The sequence below is a fragment of the Cygnus atratus genome, chromosome 4 (assembly GCF_013377495.2).
Source record: "Cygnus atratus isolate AKBS03 ecotype Queensland, Australia chromosome 4, CAtr_DNAZoo_HiC_assembly, whole genome shotgun sequence".
NCBI classification, from domain to species: domain Eukaryota; kingdom Metazoa; phylum Chordata; class Aves; order Anseriformes; family Anatidae; genus Cygnus; species Cygnus atratus.
Window position 1 is genome coordinate 68,838,941 of NC_066365.1, and position 18,766 is coordinate 68,857,706.

General features: G+C 36.2%; 1 protein-coding gene across 1 annotated transcript in view; it reads left to right on the forward strand.

The window, feature by feature from the left end:
* POLN (DNA polymerase nu) overlaps positions 1 to 18,766 on the forward strand; it is a 99,493-nt gene that overhangs the window by 79,979 nt on the left and 748 nt on the right. The window contains 2 exon segments of the mRNA XM_050710576.1: positions 7,979 to 8,046; positions 17,020 to 17,081. Of these exon segments, the coding sequence (XP_050566533.1) occupies positions 7,979 to 8,046; positions 17,020 to 17,081 (130 nt within the window).

Sequence of the window (18,766 nt, forward strand, 5' to 3'; positions counted from 1 at the left end):
TGCATTTTGTGTGGTACTGACGAATAATCAGAATTATTTCTTCAGACTGCTTCCATATTATCTAGATCTTTGTTAAGATGCTGCTCTGCAGCTGATGGCCAAGTTGCTTACTGAAAATATGCTGCTGACATAAATTATTCAGGTGCCAGCTTTTACCTGTCTGATCCAATTCACACAACTTCCACAGAACGTTTCCTGCAGGCAGATGATAACAAAGAAACTTCTGAAGTCAGATCAAGGCACATAGTAGCAGCTTAAAGAAAGATTTGCGGAATGTATGAGAGTACTCAGTGAGCTCTGATTGACAATTGTAGTTATTTTCAGTGTTTAAAACATCATTACAGTGGCAGATACATGGAAATTTGGCGTGGAAGAAGGGTGCTGGCAACTTAAGGAAGAACTGCTGCCTGCACCAATTTTTGTAAAAATTATCACTCGGTAGGCTGAAGATAGACTGATATTACCCAAAGTCTATCTGGCACTGTATGGACTTCTCAGAAAGCTTTTAGCCATTAAAGATGATAATATCCTAACAACATGCAAATTAAATTTAGCACGTCTACAGAACTAGTGAGTAATTTGGCTTGAATCCAGCAATTCTGCTTTCTTCCCAACTTATTGTTCCTACAGCACTGGATCTGTGCCACAAGCAAGCAGCTTTACTTCTCAGCTTGTCCAGAGCCTGGTTAAAGAGACAGCTTCGGCACCAGGCCAGATATAAGTGAATGATTTGAAAAGTAGGAGCCTTGTCAATAAGAGCGAAAGACACAAACCTCTTTTCTTGGTCCCAAATCCTAAACTAGTAAGAGAGAACCCTAACTATCCCAGGAACAAACTCTGTGTTATGTTGCCTGTTTTTTTTTTCTTCTTCTTCTTTTTGTTTTGTTTGTTTGTTTTCTGATACAAATCACGTGATAAATCACAAATGATTCACTTACTGGAAATAGCTTCAGTTGTAGTTACACACAGGAGCCTTGACACATTTTATAAGGTGCACAGGAATTCTTGCACTAGTACTTTATTAACTGGTTACATTTCCTCAGGAAATTTCCTGAGTTACACTTCCTCCAAAGGGCATAATGGTAAAAACGACTTCTTGATTATATCAGAGTTCAAAGGCATTCAGTGAACTGCTTGGTGCTGCTGCTGTGTGTAGGATGGTTTTCTTTAGTTCTGGGCATACATTTTACATCCCTCTATCTGTTTCTTAAGGAATTAAAGAACTGTTTTTACTCAAGTTCCTTCTGTAGCTGTTATCCAGGATTTTCAGTAAATGCCTGTTCTCTCCCCCATTATTCCCAATATATGGTCACAGATCTGCTCTAAAGTATTAACTCTTGCAAGAGTGTCATCCTTGGCTTAATACTGGAGAAACAGAATCAAGGAAAAGGTAAAGGTTTTGATTCTGCTTGCGAGGAGAGTAAGATTTTTGTTTCACAGACATATGCTTCAGTTTCAGATGAAGGAAACATCCTAGATCATATGGCTGTTCCAGAAATTAGTGGGAGCTCTCTGTAGCTGTTGTCTCCATCCAGTTTGTAACTCTTTGCTTCCCAAATAGCCAAATAATACTGTCTTTCTAGGTGTGCTGTGACCTAGCAAAATCACTGCTTTCCTCAAGCGTCTACAGAAGTATTTTGCATGTATCCACAAGATGGTGAACTGTTACCTGAACACTTCATACAGAGTAAGCCAGACCAAGTCAGAGTGATTTATTCTTTATAGGAAGAGCTCAATATATTTAATATGCTTAAATATCACAGCCAAAAAGGACATACATGATGTAGCAGGCACTTAAGTGTTCCTTTATGTGGGTCTTTCAACACAATTAAATACTTCCAGTTTATAAAAGCTTTTTGTAGGTCACCTTTTAGACTGGTATGTTTTAAAACACTTCAGTTACATGTGAAAATTCTATTCTCTTTAATTAACCATCTGTTCAGCTTCCTGCTCTTCATGATGTTGCTGCTGAGAAAACAAATTTCACAAGTTAGCTGAATTTTTGTAGTTAAAATGTTAGAATGTCAACATGTCTTGGTTGTCATTAGGAGAACACTGAAGGAAGTATCTTAAAGTTAATTCAGGTAACACCTATGCAGGCATGATATATTTTAAGTTATAGCTCTTATACTACTGCATTAGAAATCCTTGTACATGCAACTTCAAAAGAAACTTGAAAAATCTACAAAATGTTACAAAATTATCTTAACCTTGTTCCTTATTTACACGACAATTTAATAAGCATTCTTTCCACTTGAATCCATTTTTGTGGGGAAACTGTGCAACAATTAAATAGCATGTAGTATTTGTAGTATTAGAAAAAAAAAGGAAAAAAAGACATTTTTACTGTAGGGAACATAGAGATTTCTAAGAGAATTAGATCCAACTTCCATCTGGTCCATTATCACTGACTGTGGCCAGTAGTAGATGCTTCAGGAGGAAGGTGTACGATTTTTAGTAGGGATAGCCTGTCTGTCTGTGAATTCTCATCTTGCTGCAATGGTGGGGATGAGTCTAGGTTCTGAAACAGAAGATTTAAGTCTTTCCTCAAAGTCATTGTATGTCATCAATTCTAAAAGTTCTTGAAAGCCATGAAGGTGTTTGTTACCTGAGCAGGCACTCTGGCATTTTCTAGCAGGATGTTTAATTATATGCCTTGTAAACTATTTTTTTGTTTAATAAAAATTGAATTTAATAACTATGAATTATATAATAAATATGAATAAATATGAATTGCTTTCTATTTGATATTATATTTACATTTTTTCATATTCTCCCATTTATCAGATTTTAAAATATCTTTGTCTTTTTATTATTTTTTCTAACCACTTAACATCTTTTGTGCTCTTTGGATTTTTTTTTTTAACTTATCATTGTATATAATGATACAGCTTTGTATATAAAGTTTCTGACCATGTACTGTCACATACAGCAATTCTATAGGTTCCCATTATGCACTTAGAAATTTCACATTCAAAATGAAAAGGCAATTTTATTAGTTGGATGATTATTTTATTTATAAAAAAGGGGACAACATAGGATGACAAAAAGAAATCTTTGGGATATAAAAAATGATACTGTTGTATCAGAAAATTGTATGAAGTTTAATGCTCAGGGACAGTGCTTTTATAAATAAGAAAACTATGGGACTAGAAAAGGACTGATTCTTTTAAAGAGTTTCTAAATGCGTGTTGTGCTGCTAAGTGATCATTAACTCCTTTTCTGAAGCAGTGTGCTTTTAGTAACTTTAAACATTTTTACATTTTTACTGTAGCTGTATAAAAGTTATTAACTAATTAATTATTAATAATTATTAACTTTTTTCATGTTCTTAAGTAATGCTTTACAGAAATTTGTAAAAATTTAGCTAGATTTTTACTTTGACACAAAAGCTATGAAGGATTTCAAATAAAGAATATTTTTTTGCACCTTCTCCAAGAGAATCCTTTGGTTTTATGAAATCTGTTCTCCAGTTATGATTTAATTGTCAACATGCCTTCAGATTAGATGTTAGATATTAGAGCTAACCAGTAGGACACATTAAGCACCAGGACGTAGGTAGATCTTAAACTATTTTAAATAGATAAACATTAAATAATTGTTAAATAACTTAACCACATTGGGCTCCTCAGCCTTGTTCTTAGTCATAATAAAGTACCCTTAATTCCTTATTATGCATGACGATCAGACCCTCTTACTTAAGGCATTCCCACTTACCCAGTTTTAAACCTTGTTTTAATTTATTTTTTGTCCAAACTCTGAATTTTGAATTTAATTAAGCCACATCAGTGTAATATTTGAGCTCCTCTCAGATATGTTTTAAGCCACTGCTCAGCACCTTACACCTGTGGCCTAGTCTGTCTCATTCTCCTCCTTCATGCTGCCGGCAATTAGTGAGACCTCTCGTGGGAGTATTCAGGGGCTTTGATGGGGGATGGAAATAGAGACAGCCGTCATAACTGAGGTGGGTTTTAAGTGGTCTGGAACTGGTATGTGATGGGTCCAGATTGCCTGCTTCCAAATTATGGAGTAAATTAACCTACAACTTGCTTGTAAAGCACATTGGTGCTTTATTTTTATTTTTTTTATCTTCAATTAGACCCATCTGGAAAACTAGACCATGTTATGTTTTGGATTTGTTGTTAACAGCAATGAAGATTTCCCTCATGATACAAAAATGTACCAGAAAATTGAAAAGAGGGCTATTCTGCCTGTCTGACTTCAGGTATCCGATGTAGGTGGCTGCATTAGGGGGTGGTAGTCCCACAAAGTCAATGCATGAAGATGAGCTTTTTCAAGAAGTCCGCTCAAAACAAGTAGGTGCCTTTGTCCCTTGACTATAGGATGAGCATGAATTAAGTAGTCTGAGCATCTCTTGGCATATTGTAATGGCCTGAAACACTGCACATAACTGGTTAAAGAAAAAAAAAGAGCTTCTGAGAAAAACTACTAGGAAGAGGATTTGGTTGGTTGGTTGTTTTTTTTTTATTTGTTTTGTTTTTCTCCTGTCCTACCTCCTACATGATATTCCTATATTCCTACAATAGCATCTGCAGCATGTCACACCACAGAACTCTCATTTGCAGCTTAGAGAAAATGTAGTTTCCTTTAATGGTAAACAAATACAATTGCTCACCAATAAGGTAATAGCTGTTTTGATGAAGTCAGTTCAATAGTGTACTTATTTTTTGGCAACACATTTGAAGTAGTCATGGAAAAGCTTGCAGTTCTGTACTTTCGAACAGAGGTGTCCAGATCTGGAATATATTGCCTTAAAATAACAAATAAAACCCTAATTTTTTCTTATAATAGAAAACAAACTGGCTTGGTACCATGAAAACTTAAACCGTAGGGAGGCAATATGGTCTCATCAGTAGAACATTACGAAAAAAAATATTTTGATGATAGTTTAATTTGTTTTGTCATATATAGGGTCAATTATATGATTATGATATAGTAATGATGGCTGGGTGGGTCCACTGAAGATCTGAGTTTAATGTCTGTTGCTTCATGGGAAACTGGAAGAATATAGTATTGAAGAGAATTAAAAAGATTTTTTTGTTAAAATTCTGTAGTGCAGCATGATTTCAGGAAGGATGTGTACTAAGCATACTGTGAATATTGTGAAAATAATTGAGAAAATATTAACTTGTAAATCAAAAGCATTTCTTATCATCTGCAGAATGATAAAAATACTAGTCTCAGTTTGGTTTGCCGTCTCCAATTCTGTTTTCCATACTTTTTAGCAAGCAATAATGGGAGGAGTTTGCTATTTCAATATTCTATCAAAGTGCTGATCACTCATTTAAGCTATTAAACAAAAGTGTATTTTTTTTCCAAACTTTTTCACTCAAGTTGTGCAACAGGTGTGTGCATACACCGGAATGTTAAAAGCTATGCATTTTAAATGTAAAAATTACTTTGATTTTTCATTCACCTGTACTGATATCAAATTGAGTACTTTGTTCTGTGGAACTGCGTACTGTATGAGAATGTCACTACTTTAACAAAAATTAAAAAATACAAATTGTCTTGTACTATAAACCTCCCAGGGGAGAACCTGTGGTGTTGATGTGAGAGGGACAAGACAAAGAGAACATAACAAAAAAATTGTGTGATGAAAATTAAGAAGGAAGTAGTTGATACTAGTCCATTTCTCGACATCAAGATGGGAAATCATGTTTAGCATTAATTAAAATGTAAGTGTTAGAAATACTTACTTGTTAGATCACACATGTCTGAGATAGACAACATCCCTGTTTTCTAAATGAATGTGCATTGCTTAGCAGGAGAGTAACATAGCTAGAAAGAGACCAATGATTATGACTTCTAGTTCTGTTCTAGTTTAGCAGACAGAATTTTGTCCTGAACCTTTGATGAAGCACTAGATAATTAAGACTGGGTAGATGTAATTCTGCAGCTTTGTGCAGTTACTCAGATAGCTGTGGGCAGTGTAACTGAGTCGATAACTGAGGATGAGAAGCACTGAGAAATAGGGTCTTTCAGCTCTGGTAGAGAATCAAGCGACACTAGCTGTGCTGCTTTCAGTAGATAAACTTAAACACATAAAGTTGGGTCAAGTCTACTGTGTTGTCCAGACGGAAAATTTGGGTTCAGTTCACATTGCTCTCATAGGTTTTCTGATTTACTGAAGGGAACACTAATCTCTGGTCCAGCCCTGCTCCTCCTAAGCTCAGCTTTATTTCTAGCATGGAATTGAGGTGACCTGTTGGTCTAATGCTGAGTGCTTTAGAAAATCCACTTCTTCCCCCATTACTAAATCCTGATAAATTGATGATAAAATATTTGATTTATATTGTAAATTCATCAAAGAAAGGGCAATTCTTTACTAAATATTCAGAGAATGGGGCTCTAATTCTGACTGAAGTCATGAGACACTACTCTGATACAAATAATAACCAGTCTATCACATTTTTTATTGCACTGGTTTAATCAATGCAATTATTTTCACTTATTCAATTGACTCACAGTATATTCAGAGGTTTTAATGTCCACAGTTCTGTCTGATTTATGTCTTTTTGCATGTCACTTTAATGATTATGAGGAATCTCTTGCTTTAATTAATTTACTTGCATTGGAAATTAGAACTTTTCATATAACTGTATTCTCTTGCTATGGATGATCCTGGTCTTTTCATCTATTTCTTTTTGTATCCTGTGTCCCCATTTCCTATTAGAAATATGTTAATCTGTTTCACTCTGCTTCTGACTGTGGTGTAAGTGACTAATAATTTAAGATCTATTATTAGAGCTCACCACACTGTTAGTCAATGTCACATTGTAATTTAAGGCAGTGTGAAACTATCTTAGGCTTATTTTCCTGAAAGCTGTGAAAGTTATAAGTAGTAACCATGTTGATGTTTCAGCCATTTCTAAAGAATGAATAACTGCTAGGTATTAAAAAAAAAAAGTCTACAGTGGGCATATTTAATTTAAATTTTATATATGAATTGCAAAGAAATTCAGAAATAGGTGTTACAGTTTCATGGCTTAGACTCCCACCTGCAACAGTTAAAGAAGTAATAAAATAAACCTAATAGGAATGCAGTCTAATCAGACACACACTAGTTTTCCTTTCTATGTGAGAACTGCACTCAAAGATTTTATGTGCTAGATTATGTTTATTCTGCCTTGGACATGATTCAATCAAAAACATTTATTTTTTCCACTGTGATCATATTTTTATGCCCAAACCAACAATATAGGGTGCTATTCCCGTAAGCACTGAACAATTAAGACACAATCCATATGCAAGAGACCGATTGATATTTAGAGCTAATACAGACAAAGAGAAAAACAAAACTCAAGATCTCAGGTACATGTAGTTGCATGGATTTTAAGATGTTACTTCTTTCAGTTGTACACTCTGTTCTTACGAAGACAACTGTCCTAATAGCAGAGGCTACAGATCATATTGTGTATTTATGTCTACATTTTTGTTCTTCAACCTACTTGTTTACAGCATGAGTAGTCTTATTTTGCATTTACATGAAAGGATTATTTCCTGGAAAGGATTCAAGTCACTGGCCAACACTATACTAGGAGTTACTATTGGCATACCAGTGAGCCAAGTACTCTTGCTAATGACTTAACTCGCACTTTTATTCCAACTCAGCTTGAGAAAAACAAGCTATATTAACAAAACAAGCCCTGTCCTATTTCTTGCAATTTTCTGCAATTTCCATTATTTTAAAGTAATACCTTGTCACATCATCAAATCCCTGAATGGCATTCACAAGTTCCCAAGCACAGTTTTGGTCTAAGACCATGGCTTTTATTTTTTCAGCCTATGTGGAACAGCAATCCTTTTAATTTCATTAATGATTTTTTAACTTTCTTAAGATATTTATATTCACTTTAGTGTATCCATTGTGCACCTGAAAATTAGTTGATGGCATGAGTTGAAATCACTATTAGAAATTTCATGTGCATGTTATCTAAAGTCTGGATTTTTTCAGGTTAATTGCTCAGATTCATGATGAGTTGTTGTTTGAAGTAGAAGATTCTCAAATCCAGGAATTTTCAGGTAAATGTAATCTTTTTCTCTTTCCCCCTGTCTCTCTGTTTCCACAATATCTTGAGGTATCTTTAGACTAGACTAGGCTAGAATAGAATAGTTCAGTTGGAAGGGACCTTCAAAGATCATCTACTGCTTAGACAACAAGAATTAATATAGCATATAACCATAAAAGTAAACAATAATACTTTCTCCAAGGTTTCAAGGGTTGTAGAAGGAAATAAACCAGCTTGAAAAAAATGTCTTGGGAAGTAACTTCCTAAATACTTCTTACTGGGGCCTGTTACATAAAGAGATATGAAATCTTAATGTGAGAATGTAAGGTATGGTAATTTCTAAGTTAATTTACGGCTCTTTTATATGAAGAGAACTTTATGGTGGAACTTTCGAGGTTAAGGGTTACTAAAAGTTCCTGCCTACATTTTAATCCTCTCATCTGGCTTACTTCCAGACATTATTTCCTAAGCTAGAGTTTGTCTCCGCATCTGGTACAAATTTAGCTAGCAAATGAGGGCACATATGGGACTGTTGGGTCTCTTCTCCAGTAAGTAGTGGAGTCATTACTGTAGGTACCAAATGTTAATTCACAAACTTTGGTCTAGTTTGAAGCTGAACAATATTTTTGGCTGAAACAATTATCATAAGGTCATGAATATTTTAAACTAACCAATATAAGAAATATATTGCATTATAACCTAAGTATCTAAATAGCAATTTCAACTTCCTGTGTTGCATTCATTTAAATGGTACAATTTGCCATCTGTCTCATTTCATCATACGTTCCTCTTGTGAGTATTGGTTCATAATGAGAACATTAAAACACCATCTAATCAAAACAAAGAATCTGGGAAATATTTAAGTTCAATATATTGGGGGAATTGTAATGCTTTATTTTCATATATTAACATTTGACCTTTGAATACAGGTGTTCAGATCTGGTTTGAATTTAAAAAAACAACAACACACTATTCAATTTACCAGAGATTGCAGTATCTACTCCGAAAAGGCCAGTGTCTAAAAGTGCTGTAGTTTCAGAGTTTGGAAGTATAGTACATTGAATGGGATCAGTAAGACAGCATAGAATGATTTTCATTTTCGTATTTTACACCAACATTGGGATCAGTTTTGTTTAACGTTTTCATCAATGATCGAGATGAAGGGATCAAGTGCACTCTCAGTAAGTCTGTGGCTGATACCAAGTTAGGTGGGACTCTTGTTCTGCCTGAAGGAAGGCTTTGCAGATGGATCTGGATAAGCTACATTGATGGGTTGAGTCCAGTCACCTGACTTTAAATAGGGTAAGTGCTGAGTCCTGCAGTTTTAACAACCCCTTGCAGCAGTATAGGCTTGGGGAGGAGTGGCTGGGAAGTTGCCCAGCAGAAAAAGACCTGGAGGTGCTGGTTGACAGCCATCTGTACATGATCCAGCAGCATGTCCAGGTGGCCAAGAAGGCCAATGGCATCCTAACCTGCAACAGAAATAGTGTGGCCAGCAGGACTAGGGTCCCTCACTACAAGAACATTGAGTTGCCTAAGCATGTACAGAGATGAGCAATGAATCTGGTGAAGGGACTAGAAAGCAAGACTTGTGAAGAGCAAGTGAGGGAATTGGGGTTGTTTAATCAGGTTGTTTAATCAGGAGAAAATGAGGCTGAGGGGGCACTTTGTCACGCTCTACAACTATCTGAAAGAAGGCTGCAGCGAGGTTGTTGGTCTCTTCTCAGGTGAAAAGTGATAGGACACAAGGAAACATCCCCAAGTTATGCCAGGGGAGGTTTAGACTGAATATTAGGAAGAATTTTTTCATGGACAGGGTGGTCAAGCACTGGTGGTGGAGTCTCCATCCTTGGAGGTATTTAAGAGATCCGTGGACATGGCACTAAGTGACATGGTTTAGTGATGGGACTTGGTAGGTCAGATTAGTGGGTGGACTTGGTGATCTTGAAGGTCTTTTCCAACCTTGGTGATACTATGTTTCTATGATAAATTTGCATTAATTATTAAGTATATATTTGGGTATTATTATACCCAAAAGATGAAAATTGTTCACGATTGCTTTTAAGTATAGAAACTCACAGATTCTGCACTCATCAGATCAAATTCTGATCTGTTATTAGTGTGAATTTGTAGTAAATTCAGCAAAATCAATAATTTTCCAGTAAAACAGAGAAAACACTTGATTACCATATAAGAAACTTCAAAAAGAATGAAATGACCAGCAGAATGTTTTACTTCAGAAATTATCAATCTTTTGAAAACAGTGTTGTATTTTAATTCTCCTTAATAGAGTTCTGCTGTATGGGTAGAAACTCATCAGAAGCTAGTACATGCCATTCCTCAAAGATGCGAGATAACACTAGCTAGCTGACTGAGGGTAGTTTCATCTGTGAGAAGGACTGTCTGCTGCTGAATTTGAACCTTGGTGGGAGTCAGAGGTTGGGAATCACTGGTCATCATAAATACCCTTCTCAGTATGTAGCAGATCCCAGCTGCCAAATCCTTGACTGCTCTGCTATATTTAAACAACTTGTGCTATGCAGTCTAGAGGTCTGAGATACCTTGGAAATCACCCTTGCTCTTAACACAGGCTGCCAAGCCTTCAGAATTCAACGTGGAAGTTTGTTTCATTCTACTGATTGAAGATTGATTTTTAAGTTTGTCTCTATTTGCCCTAAAAGGCAAAGAGAAAAAGAAAATTCTGCAATACAGTAATTTTCAGATATACTCAACATACCTCAGAACAGAAGAGTGATAAAACGTCTTGTCCTGAACACTGAAGACCAACCTAAGACATTGAACGCTGCCTTCTTTTAAGCAGTAATTAGTTCCGCTGCTGGTAGAAGAACTAATAGTGGTCTTAAAAGTGACCAAAGCTGGCTCTTCCTTCAGTGTCATTAATGAGGATTTTGCATGACCTGAATAGGCAGAGGAAGGGTGCATCTCAATTAGCACGTAGCTTCCAGTGAGAAGTATGAGTAGGAAGCAAACCTCCCTATTGTCCCCAGTCCACAGTGTGAATGGTTTGGGCTCACATCACAGAGCAGTCTGAGAGCAGGTGACCCAGATTCCTTTCAGATGAAACTAAATAGGAAGACTTTTTTCCAATCTTTTCCAGTTATTTCAGGAGCTGTTAACTTAGGTAACAAATTTAGTATGAGTTTAAAGAGGAGTGTCAGAAGGATGTGGGCTTCTCATTCACTTCAGTGCTTTCAAAGTCCAGATATGATTTTCATCCCATTACCCAAAGTTCTCTCTCTCTCTGTAAAGTCCTTACTCTTCTTGTTTTTATTTGCTGATATTCTTTAGCTGTCAGCTTCATCTTTCCATATCTAATGGGGCTTTTTGCCCATTCAGAAGCTTTAAATTACAGAATCTGCTGACTTGCAGATCCCACCCTGAGGCTTAATGACCCAGAGAGAAATCTCAGTTGTACAATCACCAAGCTTGGGAAAGGTGAAGGCATGGACTTAAAGCTAAAGAGCAGGGTGTGATGGCTTTAATTGACCACAGATCAGTGGTGTGTTATTCTTCTGCGTTCGGTGTGAACCAAGAAAGCACTGGCCTAGTATTCAGAGTATTTGCATTCTGATTCCAGTCATGATTCTGGTCTACTTTTTCAGGAAAGCAACGGCAAATATATGAGTAGAGGCTGAGTGTTGCCACCAAGCAATCATCATGCCAGTGCTTTCTCTGTTCCTTTTTAGGACTTCATAAGTCAGAACAAGACTTTTCAGTACTTTTCAGATTATTCTGAATCTTTTGAATTTGATAAACAAGAGGCAAGCAATAAGGTGTTCTTTTTCTTTTTTCTTTTTTTTTTTTTTTTATAACGTCTTCTTTTCCACAAAATGCTGCATGTAAGTTGCTGGCTTTTATCTGTGTGTCGGGGGAATACTTTCCTCAGACTCCAGCACCCACAGTTTCATAGCATGCATACTGTTCACTCTGACAGGACAAGGCAAGACATTCTCTGTTTATAATGAAGCTTTGAGTGTCCAAGCTTTGACATACACTGAAATACAATATAGCACATGCTGCTCTGAACTGTCTAATTTTCAACAAAGATATGGCATATTCACTTACTCAGTTCTTGAAATTCCCTAAATAGGGCGAGAAAAGGACAGCAAAAGAGCTCTATAAAAATCTTCATTTTCTATTGGAGGGTGCCTGGAAAGATCAAATCAAAACATTTGGCAGCAATTGGTTTGGTTTTGACAGAAGATTGTCAGTTTTACCATCAATAATCTGCCTGGTTTCTAGTCAGCTTGCCTGTCTGGCTTCCTCACATCCTGAGCTTTCAGGCAACCCAGGAAGCAGAAAGAGAGATGGTATTTTGGGAATGGCAAAAACTGGGCTCTTGGATCTGAGAGGGCTCAGCATCTCAGAGTTCTGAAATCTGTGTAATCAGGTAGACAGACGGTGCTCAAATCAAATTGTGAGTCTTCACAGGGACTTCAAAAAAGTGCTCAGGAATTCCAGAACCCAATTTTTCCTTTTGTGGGAGACTACCCATTTCTGAGACTACCTCTCCACACTCAGTTAGAAATGCCTATTTGCCCTTGGATTATTCTGAATACATGACTGCTAAAAGGGGGAATACACCTAGGGGCAGAGAAATGTAGATTTTATTTTTTTTTATGGTACAGGGATACCCGTAGATGCAACTGTAAGATCTGGCTTCTGATATATATTCCATATATACCTGTTGGATTTGAAAGGTAAACTTCGTCACTGGTGATTACTGTGGAATGTTCCTTGTCACTATGCTTGCTTAATTGCATCCATTAGTGAGAAGTATAATTAAAGGAAAGCCACTTGCTACTTGAAATAATGTATTTTTCATATTTTTATAGAAATATATATATTCCAGTACTTCGTGTTGTACTGCTCAATATCACAATGAATTAGAGTAATTTTTAAAGTTTTTTTTTTAGAACTCATTTATGACTACACATTATTGATAGAAGTAAAGAAATTCATCTCTGCATCCTTTCTTATGTTTCATATCTGTAAAGCATACAGTTAAATTTTTTTTTTTCAGATTTTACTGGGTATAAAATATTTCAGCTGAAATACTTACTTCAAGAGTAAGAACACCAAAAGGACCAATCTAAGAAAAAAATTAAATTAAACTAAGCCCACTTGTTTTAAGATTCAGATCAGTTAAGATTATTGTCATGTAAGAACAATAGCTTAGATTTATAAAAAAAATAAAATCTGTCAGTAGAAATTTTTGGCTCATTCAAAATCCACAAAATTTCATTTTATTCTGCTACATTTTCTCACTTAATGAATACTGAGGCAGCTGCATGAAAAAAGTGCACATGTTCAAAGAGGGATTCAAGTAACAGAAGAACAAAAGAATGAACTGGTCATCACAAGTTAGTGACATTTTGTGTTCTCCGAGCTGCCTTTTTCTAACTGGTAAGACACTGATGCTTAAAATGCCTCTAGATAGCCTTTAATTTGTAAAAATCCCTATTCCATAGATCATATGACTGGCCAGCTTTGACTTGCTTCTGGAGTCATAATTTCATAGGTGAATGAGCTTGAAAAATGTCTTCACTTGGACAGAGACAAACAAGGTTTTGTTCCACAGCAGGCACACATGCCTTTTCTTTGCTCCTATTCACAACTCTTTCAATAAGCACATTTATTGTGGCTAGTATCGACAAAAATCTAATATGTATTACAATTTTAGCTCCTCTGTGATGTCTTTACTTTGCTGTCATTAATATCAGGGGAGTAAATAAGAAATATATATAATATTTTAAAATGACATACTTACAAAACCTTCCAGAATGAGCATAACCAACAAATCCCATAACTGCTGACTATGGGGTTTGAGAGAGAAGTTGCAAAGGTTGGGAGAAGAGCATTTAACAGATGCCACTGCAGTATATGGCTGACTGCAAAGGAACATTTTAAAATTAATAATTAATGTGCCCTAGATATTCTAGGTACTTGACAGAACATAAATAATCATTCCCCCGAAAGCCTCCAATATAAATCTTTAAAGAGACAAAAAATTAAGGATGGTAGAGACAGATCTATTTAAACATCGTGTTTTTATTCTGTAAAGTATATGAGATAATTGTGTATATATAATACAATTGTGTATGCCTGGATACTTTATTTTGAGCACTCAGAGAGGAGAGTTTTTCAGGAGATCTGAGAGTGTAGAGGGAGAATCAGACATTATGTACATAGGACTAAAGGGGATCTCTCCTGTGATTACGTATCACCACACCATATGGTCTCTTTTATAAATGATCATCTCCATATGAAAAATTACTCCCACTGGGAGACTGTTCAAGAATTTCCTCGTTCGGAAATCTAGAACTTTTAATTTCCAGCCTCAATGTATTCAGTCAGTTTACCTATTTATTTTTGTGCAAAACCAGCCATTAATTTAAATGCTTCCTTCTTCATTGTTTACTGTCTTAGCAGACTATTGAACAGGAATGGTAACACAGCTGCTTTTTCTTGACATTTCAGTTATCATTTTATATTTATTTATTTTTTAATTCAAAATCTGCTGTAAAATAGGTGTAGGCAAATCTTTTGGAAGCTTTCAAAAGTATGATTTCAAAAGGCTGAAATGCAGTCAAAACCACTTGAGATTGTTTGAAATGAATGGTTTTACCATGCCACCCACTAAACTCTGGGAAGAGACAGAGAAGTCAGTGTGACATAAGAAATGACACAGGGAGCTGAACTGAAACAGAAAAACAAAACAAAACAAACAAACAAACAAAAAAAAAAAAAACAAGGAAGAAAATGGAACAAATCCAAGGAGAGGTGGTTAATGGGTTGTCAAAGTGAATGAGGAACCATTAGGTTTGCTCATGTTGATGTGGCCACTTTAATCCGTGCTTTTTAAAGTTAAAAACAGTTAAGGATGCAACAGAATTCTGGTCATGCCAAATGCTCTAAAACAAAAAGTGTATGAACCAACAGAGAAAGGTGTTGCAACCATCAGGGCCAATGTGAACCCCATTTGGGGGATAACAGTTATATGGGAGAGAATTAGTCCAATTCGGAGATCTAGAGATCTACGGGGAAAACTGTTCTAATCCAGTGCATATGCATGCAGCACCTTTTATCATACATCACATCTTTTATCACATCTTTCAGCCCATGAATCAATGCTGCTGACTCACACTCCCTATTTTGTTGTACATCGGGGCTCTTTTCATCTAAAAGGGCTGTTCCTCCCGTTGCCTTGTTGGTCTATTGCTGTTTATTTATCTAACGGCTCAAAAAACCCAAGTTGTACAGAGTTGAGTGTGCCCTTAGATTGTACATAAGTGCTTTGGTGGAACACTACAGAGCTGAGTGATTCTGTAAGAGCGGAATCCAGAAGCTGTGCTCTCACAAAAGCTTTGTTCTGTCATAGCCATGACTTACCAATGATAAACTGTTTACCCCAGGACTGCCTGGCAATCCATTTAGCCTTCTGAAGGCACGCCGCCTGGTCACAGTGCCCTGATGTCTGCTGCATTGCTGATCTCCTGGAGCTGGCAGCTTGTTTAAATTCAGACTGGGCTTCTCAAGATGGAGGCAGTCCAGCACTGCTGTATTGATAAGCGTCTTGACTTGGAACGAATTTTAAATGGATAATTATTTAGACCAACACTTCCCTATGCTTTCACAAGTTGTGATTGTCATGTTTGTTTCTGCTCTCCAAAAATGATGCTGTGTCCCATGCCAGACCATAAACTACCTCAAATCCAACATGAAGCAACTCTATAGGTGTCAACATGTGTCAACATACGTCTCATTTTCCCCAGCCTTGGCACTTTAGCCACTGATCTTTTGAGTTACTGCATAATTTGGACTTCATGGAAAACCTTACGACAGCTCATTAGCACCCGAGTCTGAGCAAGCCAGCACAGAGTGGAGAAGCACTCCGCTTCTGTTCAGGCAGAAGTTAGTTATCCTCCTCATTATTACCAAGCCATCCTCGGTGTCACAGATGTGACACAAAACATCACATACTGCTCTTCCGTGCTGGCATCATTAGAAAAGGTTTCGACAGCAGCCAGAGCAACAACCATATGCTGCTTCTTGGAGTTCTCATTGCTTCTTTACATCTAACCTCAGCTGCACAAGAACCATGATGTGCATCCAGGGATAACTTCAAAGAATCCTTCTAAGCAATCATGTGTTTTTCAGCCTAGTCGTTATCACCACATATTGCATGCTCTGTTATTTCTCAGTTCTGTGGGGCACATGATGACATATATTATGTAGGCAGCCATCCTGTCAAAGCAATGGAGCTTGCTCAATAACTTTCTCACTGGGGCTGCCCGGTATTCCCTTTTCACTTTCACTAGCCAGAAGTTACCTCCTTTTTAAAGCTATTTATCCACTGAATCTCTCTTCAATTATATTTTTTTAGAACCACATTTTGTTGCAGCAGAAATCTTTGTCAAGCAAAACACTAATTGGCCTGACCAAGGATGACAAATCAGGTCCCAAATGATTGATTTGGATTAATAATAGAGGCATTTTTCACAGTAATAGTGAGCATGGGGTTATGACATGATGAGTAGTTAAGTTACGTAAATCATACTGAAGTTCAATTGTTTTGATTCTTGATAGCTCAACTATCCCACAGGGAAGGTTATTTTTGTTTGTACTGAACTTGAAAGCTGAGAAATGCAGCAGTCAGGCAAGCTGTACCTCTTTATAACATATATCGGTGCTTTACTTTTGTGTTTATGGAATATATAAGTTAAATAATTCTCCAACTTTCACCTGAATTTCAACTTAAAATAAGGAATTGAACTCTTCCACAAGAGATGAAATTTAACTTTAAAAAAATTCTCAATAAATTTAAATGGGTAGATTTTTTTTTTTTTTGTAAAAAATGCAGCTATTATGTAATGGAATATAAAGCATGGTTTGTTTGTTTTACTACATAACAGTTTTAACTGGAAAATAAAGCTGTATATTTTCAACTTTTTTGACCTTACAGCATTGGTAAAAAGAACAATGGAATCCCTGCAGCAAACTACAGCCTTGGAAGTGCCACTAAAGGTGGGGGCAATTCTGAATTTCCATTATTGTATCAGGCATATATAGTTTTGTTTGTTACTATCATCATATTAAGAATCTAGAGACAACTACGCTAACCTTCACTTCAATAGCTTCATTTTCATATTTACAGGTAATGGCGTTTTAAAATTACCATAAAACTCCTAAAGGAAAAAAAAAAAAAGAAAGAAAGAAACTCAAAATCCATTTTGTAAAGCATGACTGTAGTACACTTTGTCTTACCTATACAAGTGCAGTAACTTCAAAATCCCTTTGATTTAATGCCATGACATTTCTGATGGGTGTGGTGGAATGAGAAATTGTGCCTTAACAGGCTTTCTAAAATGTGCCAGGCATTCATTATTGCTGAAAAATTATTGCAAAAGATCTTTCTTTAGTAATTTTCACTTAGAAAATCGATCTTTTTAACATTTCTGAGTGGAAGCCAAACATGTAAAGCAGACAAAATTTCTGGTCACAGTTTGAAGGCCATCATTTACCAGAACAGCATCTGTAACAACCAAGTAGAAAACTAGACAACTATTGTATGTATGTTTCCATTTTATCTAATTGTAATTCTTATATAAGATAGTTATATTTTTCTCTCTGCAAGACTGGTATGCTTTGCTGCTAGGCCACTGCTCAGCTTTTCTTGCTTCATTAAGGACTATAGTCTCTGGGAATCCATAAACTGAATAAGCAAGCAGTAGTCCAAGGGTTTCCCATTTCCTGAGAAATGGAGTACTTGGTGTTGCCAGATCACTCATTCTCCAGTATTACTGAACAAGATTTGAGGACAGAAACAAGTTTATTCTATTTATTTCAGAAATGGTTACAACATGCAGACACCTGACACTCATGCTGCTGTAAGGTTCATACCCTTTGTTGAGGACATTGTCAGAGACAACGTCATTCATACTTTGCCTGACTACAAAATAAAATGTGAACAATTTAATAGGTTTGTAAGAAAGACAAATATTTACATCAATAATCAGAGTGTTTATAGGTACACAGGCAAAACACCACTTTAGTGTTACATATTTCAGACTAACCACTAACTGGCAAAAGTGAGTCCTTCCATTTTGTCCCATGGACAAAACGTAACACGCTGTCCTACTATGTCTTTTCATGTGTCAGAAGTGTCTGCTATCACGCACTGACAAATTCATCTAGATGCCTTAGCAAATGGATTCTACATGTCATTCTTACGAGAATAGCAATTCCCTCTTAAATGACAACTGCATATTAATAGTAAAAAGAAACACAGCCTTGGACAAAAGGTATTGGTCTGGGGCTTTGAAAGATTAGGACATTTTTAAAGGCAGTATAACTATTAGGAGGTACCTGTATTAGTAGGAGTCATGACATACTTTTACTCCTACTGCACGTTAGACTACATGCATCATGAAGATATTTCATCTTTCTCTGAAACATCAAGAATCAATGGCAGAGACCAGACACAAAACATAAAGTGCAAACAGCTTGATCTCAGTGAAGAATTTGAGAGTTATCTTTAAAAAAAAAACCTGTATTTTTGTTCATGTTGTTTATCCTTCTATATAGTAAATGTGTCTTTTAAGATTAGAGATGTTGAAGATGAAAAGATTTTTTTGAAATGCTTCTGCTTTCCCTCTGCACACTTGCTTCAACTAAATATGTATTATATGCTCTGTTAATATGAATATTAT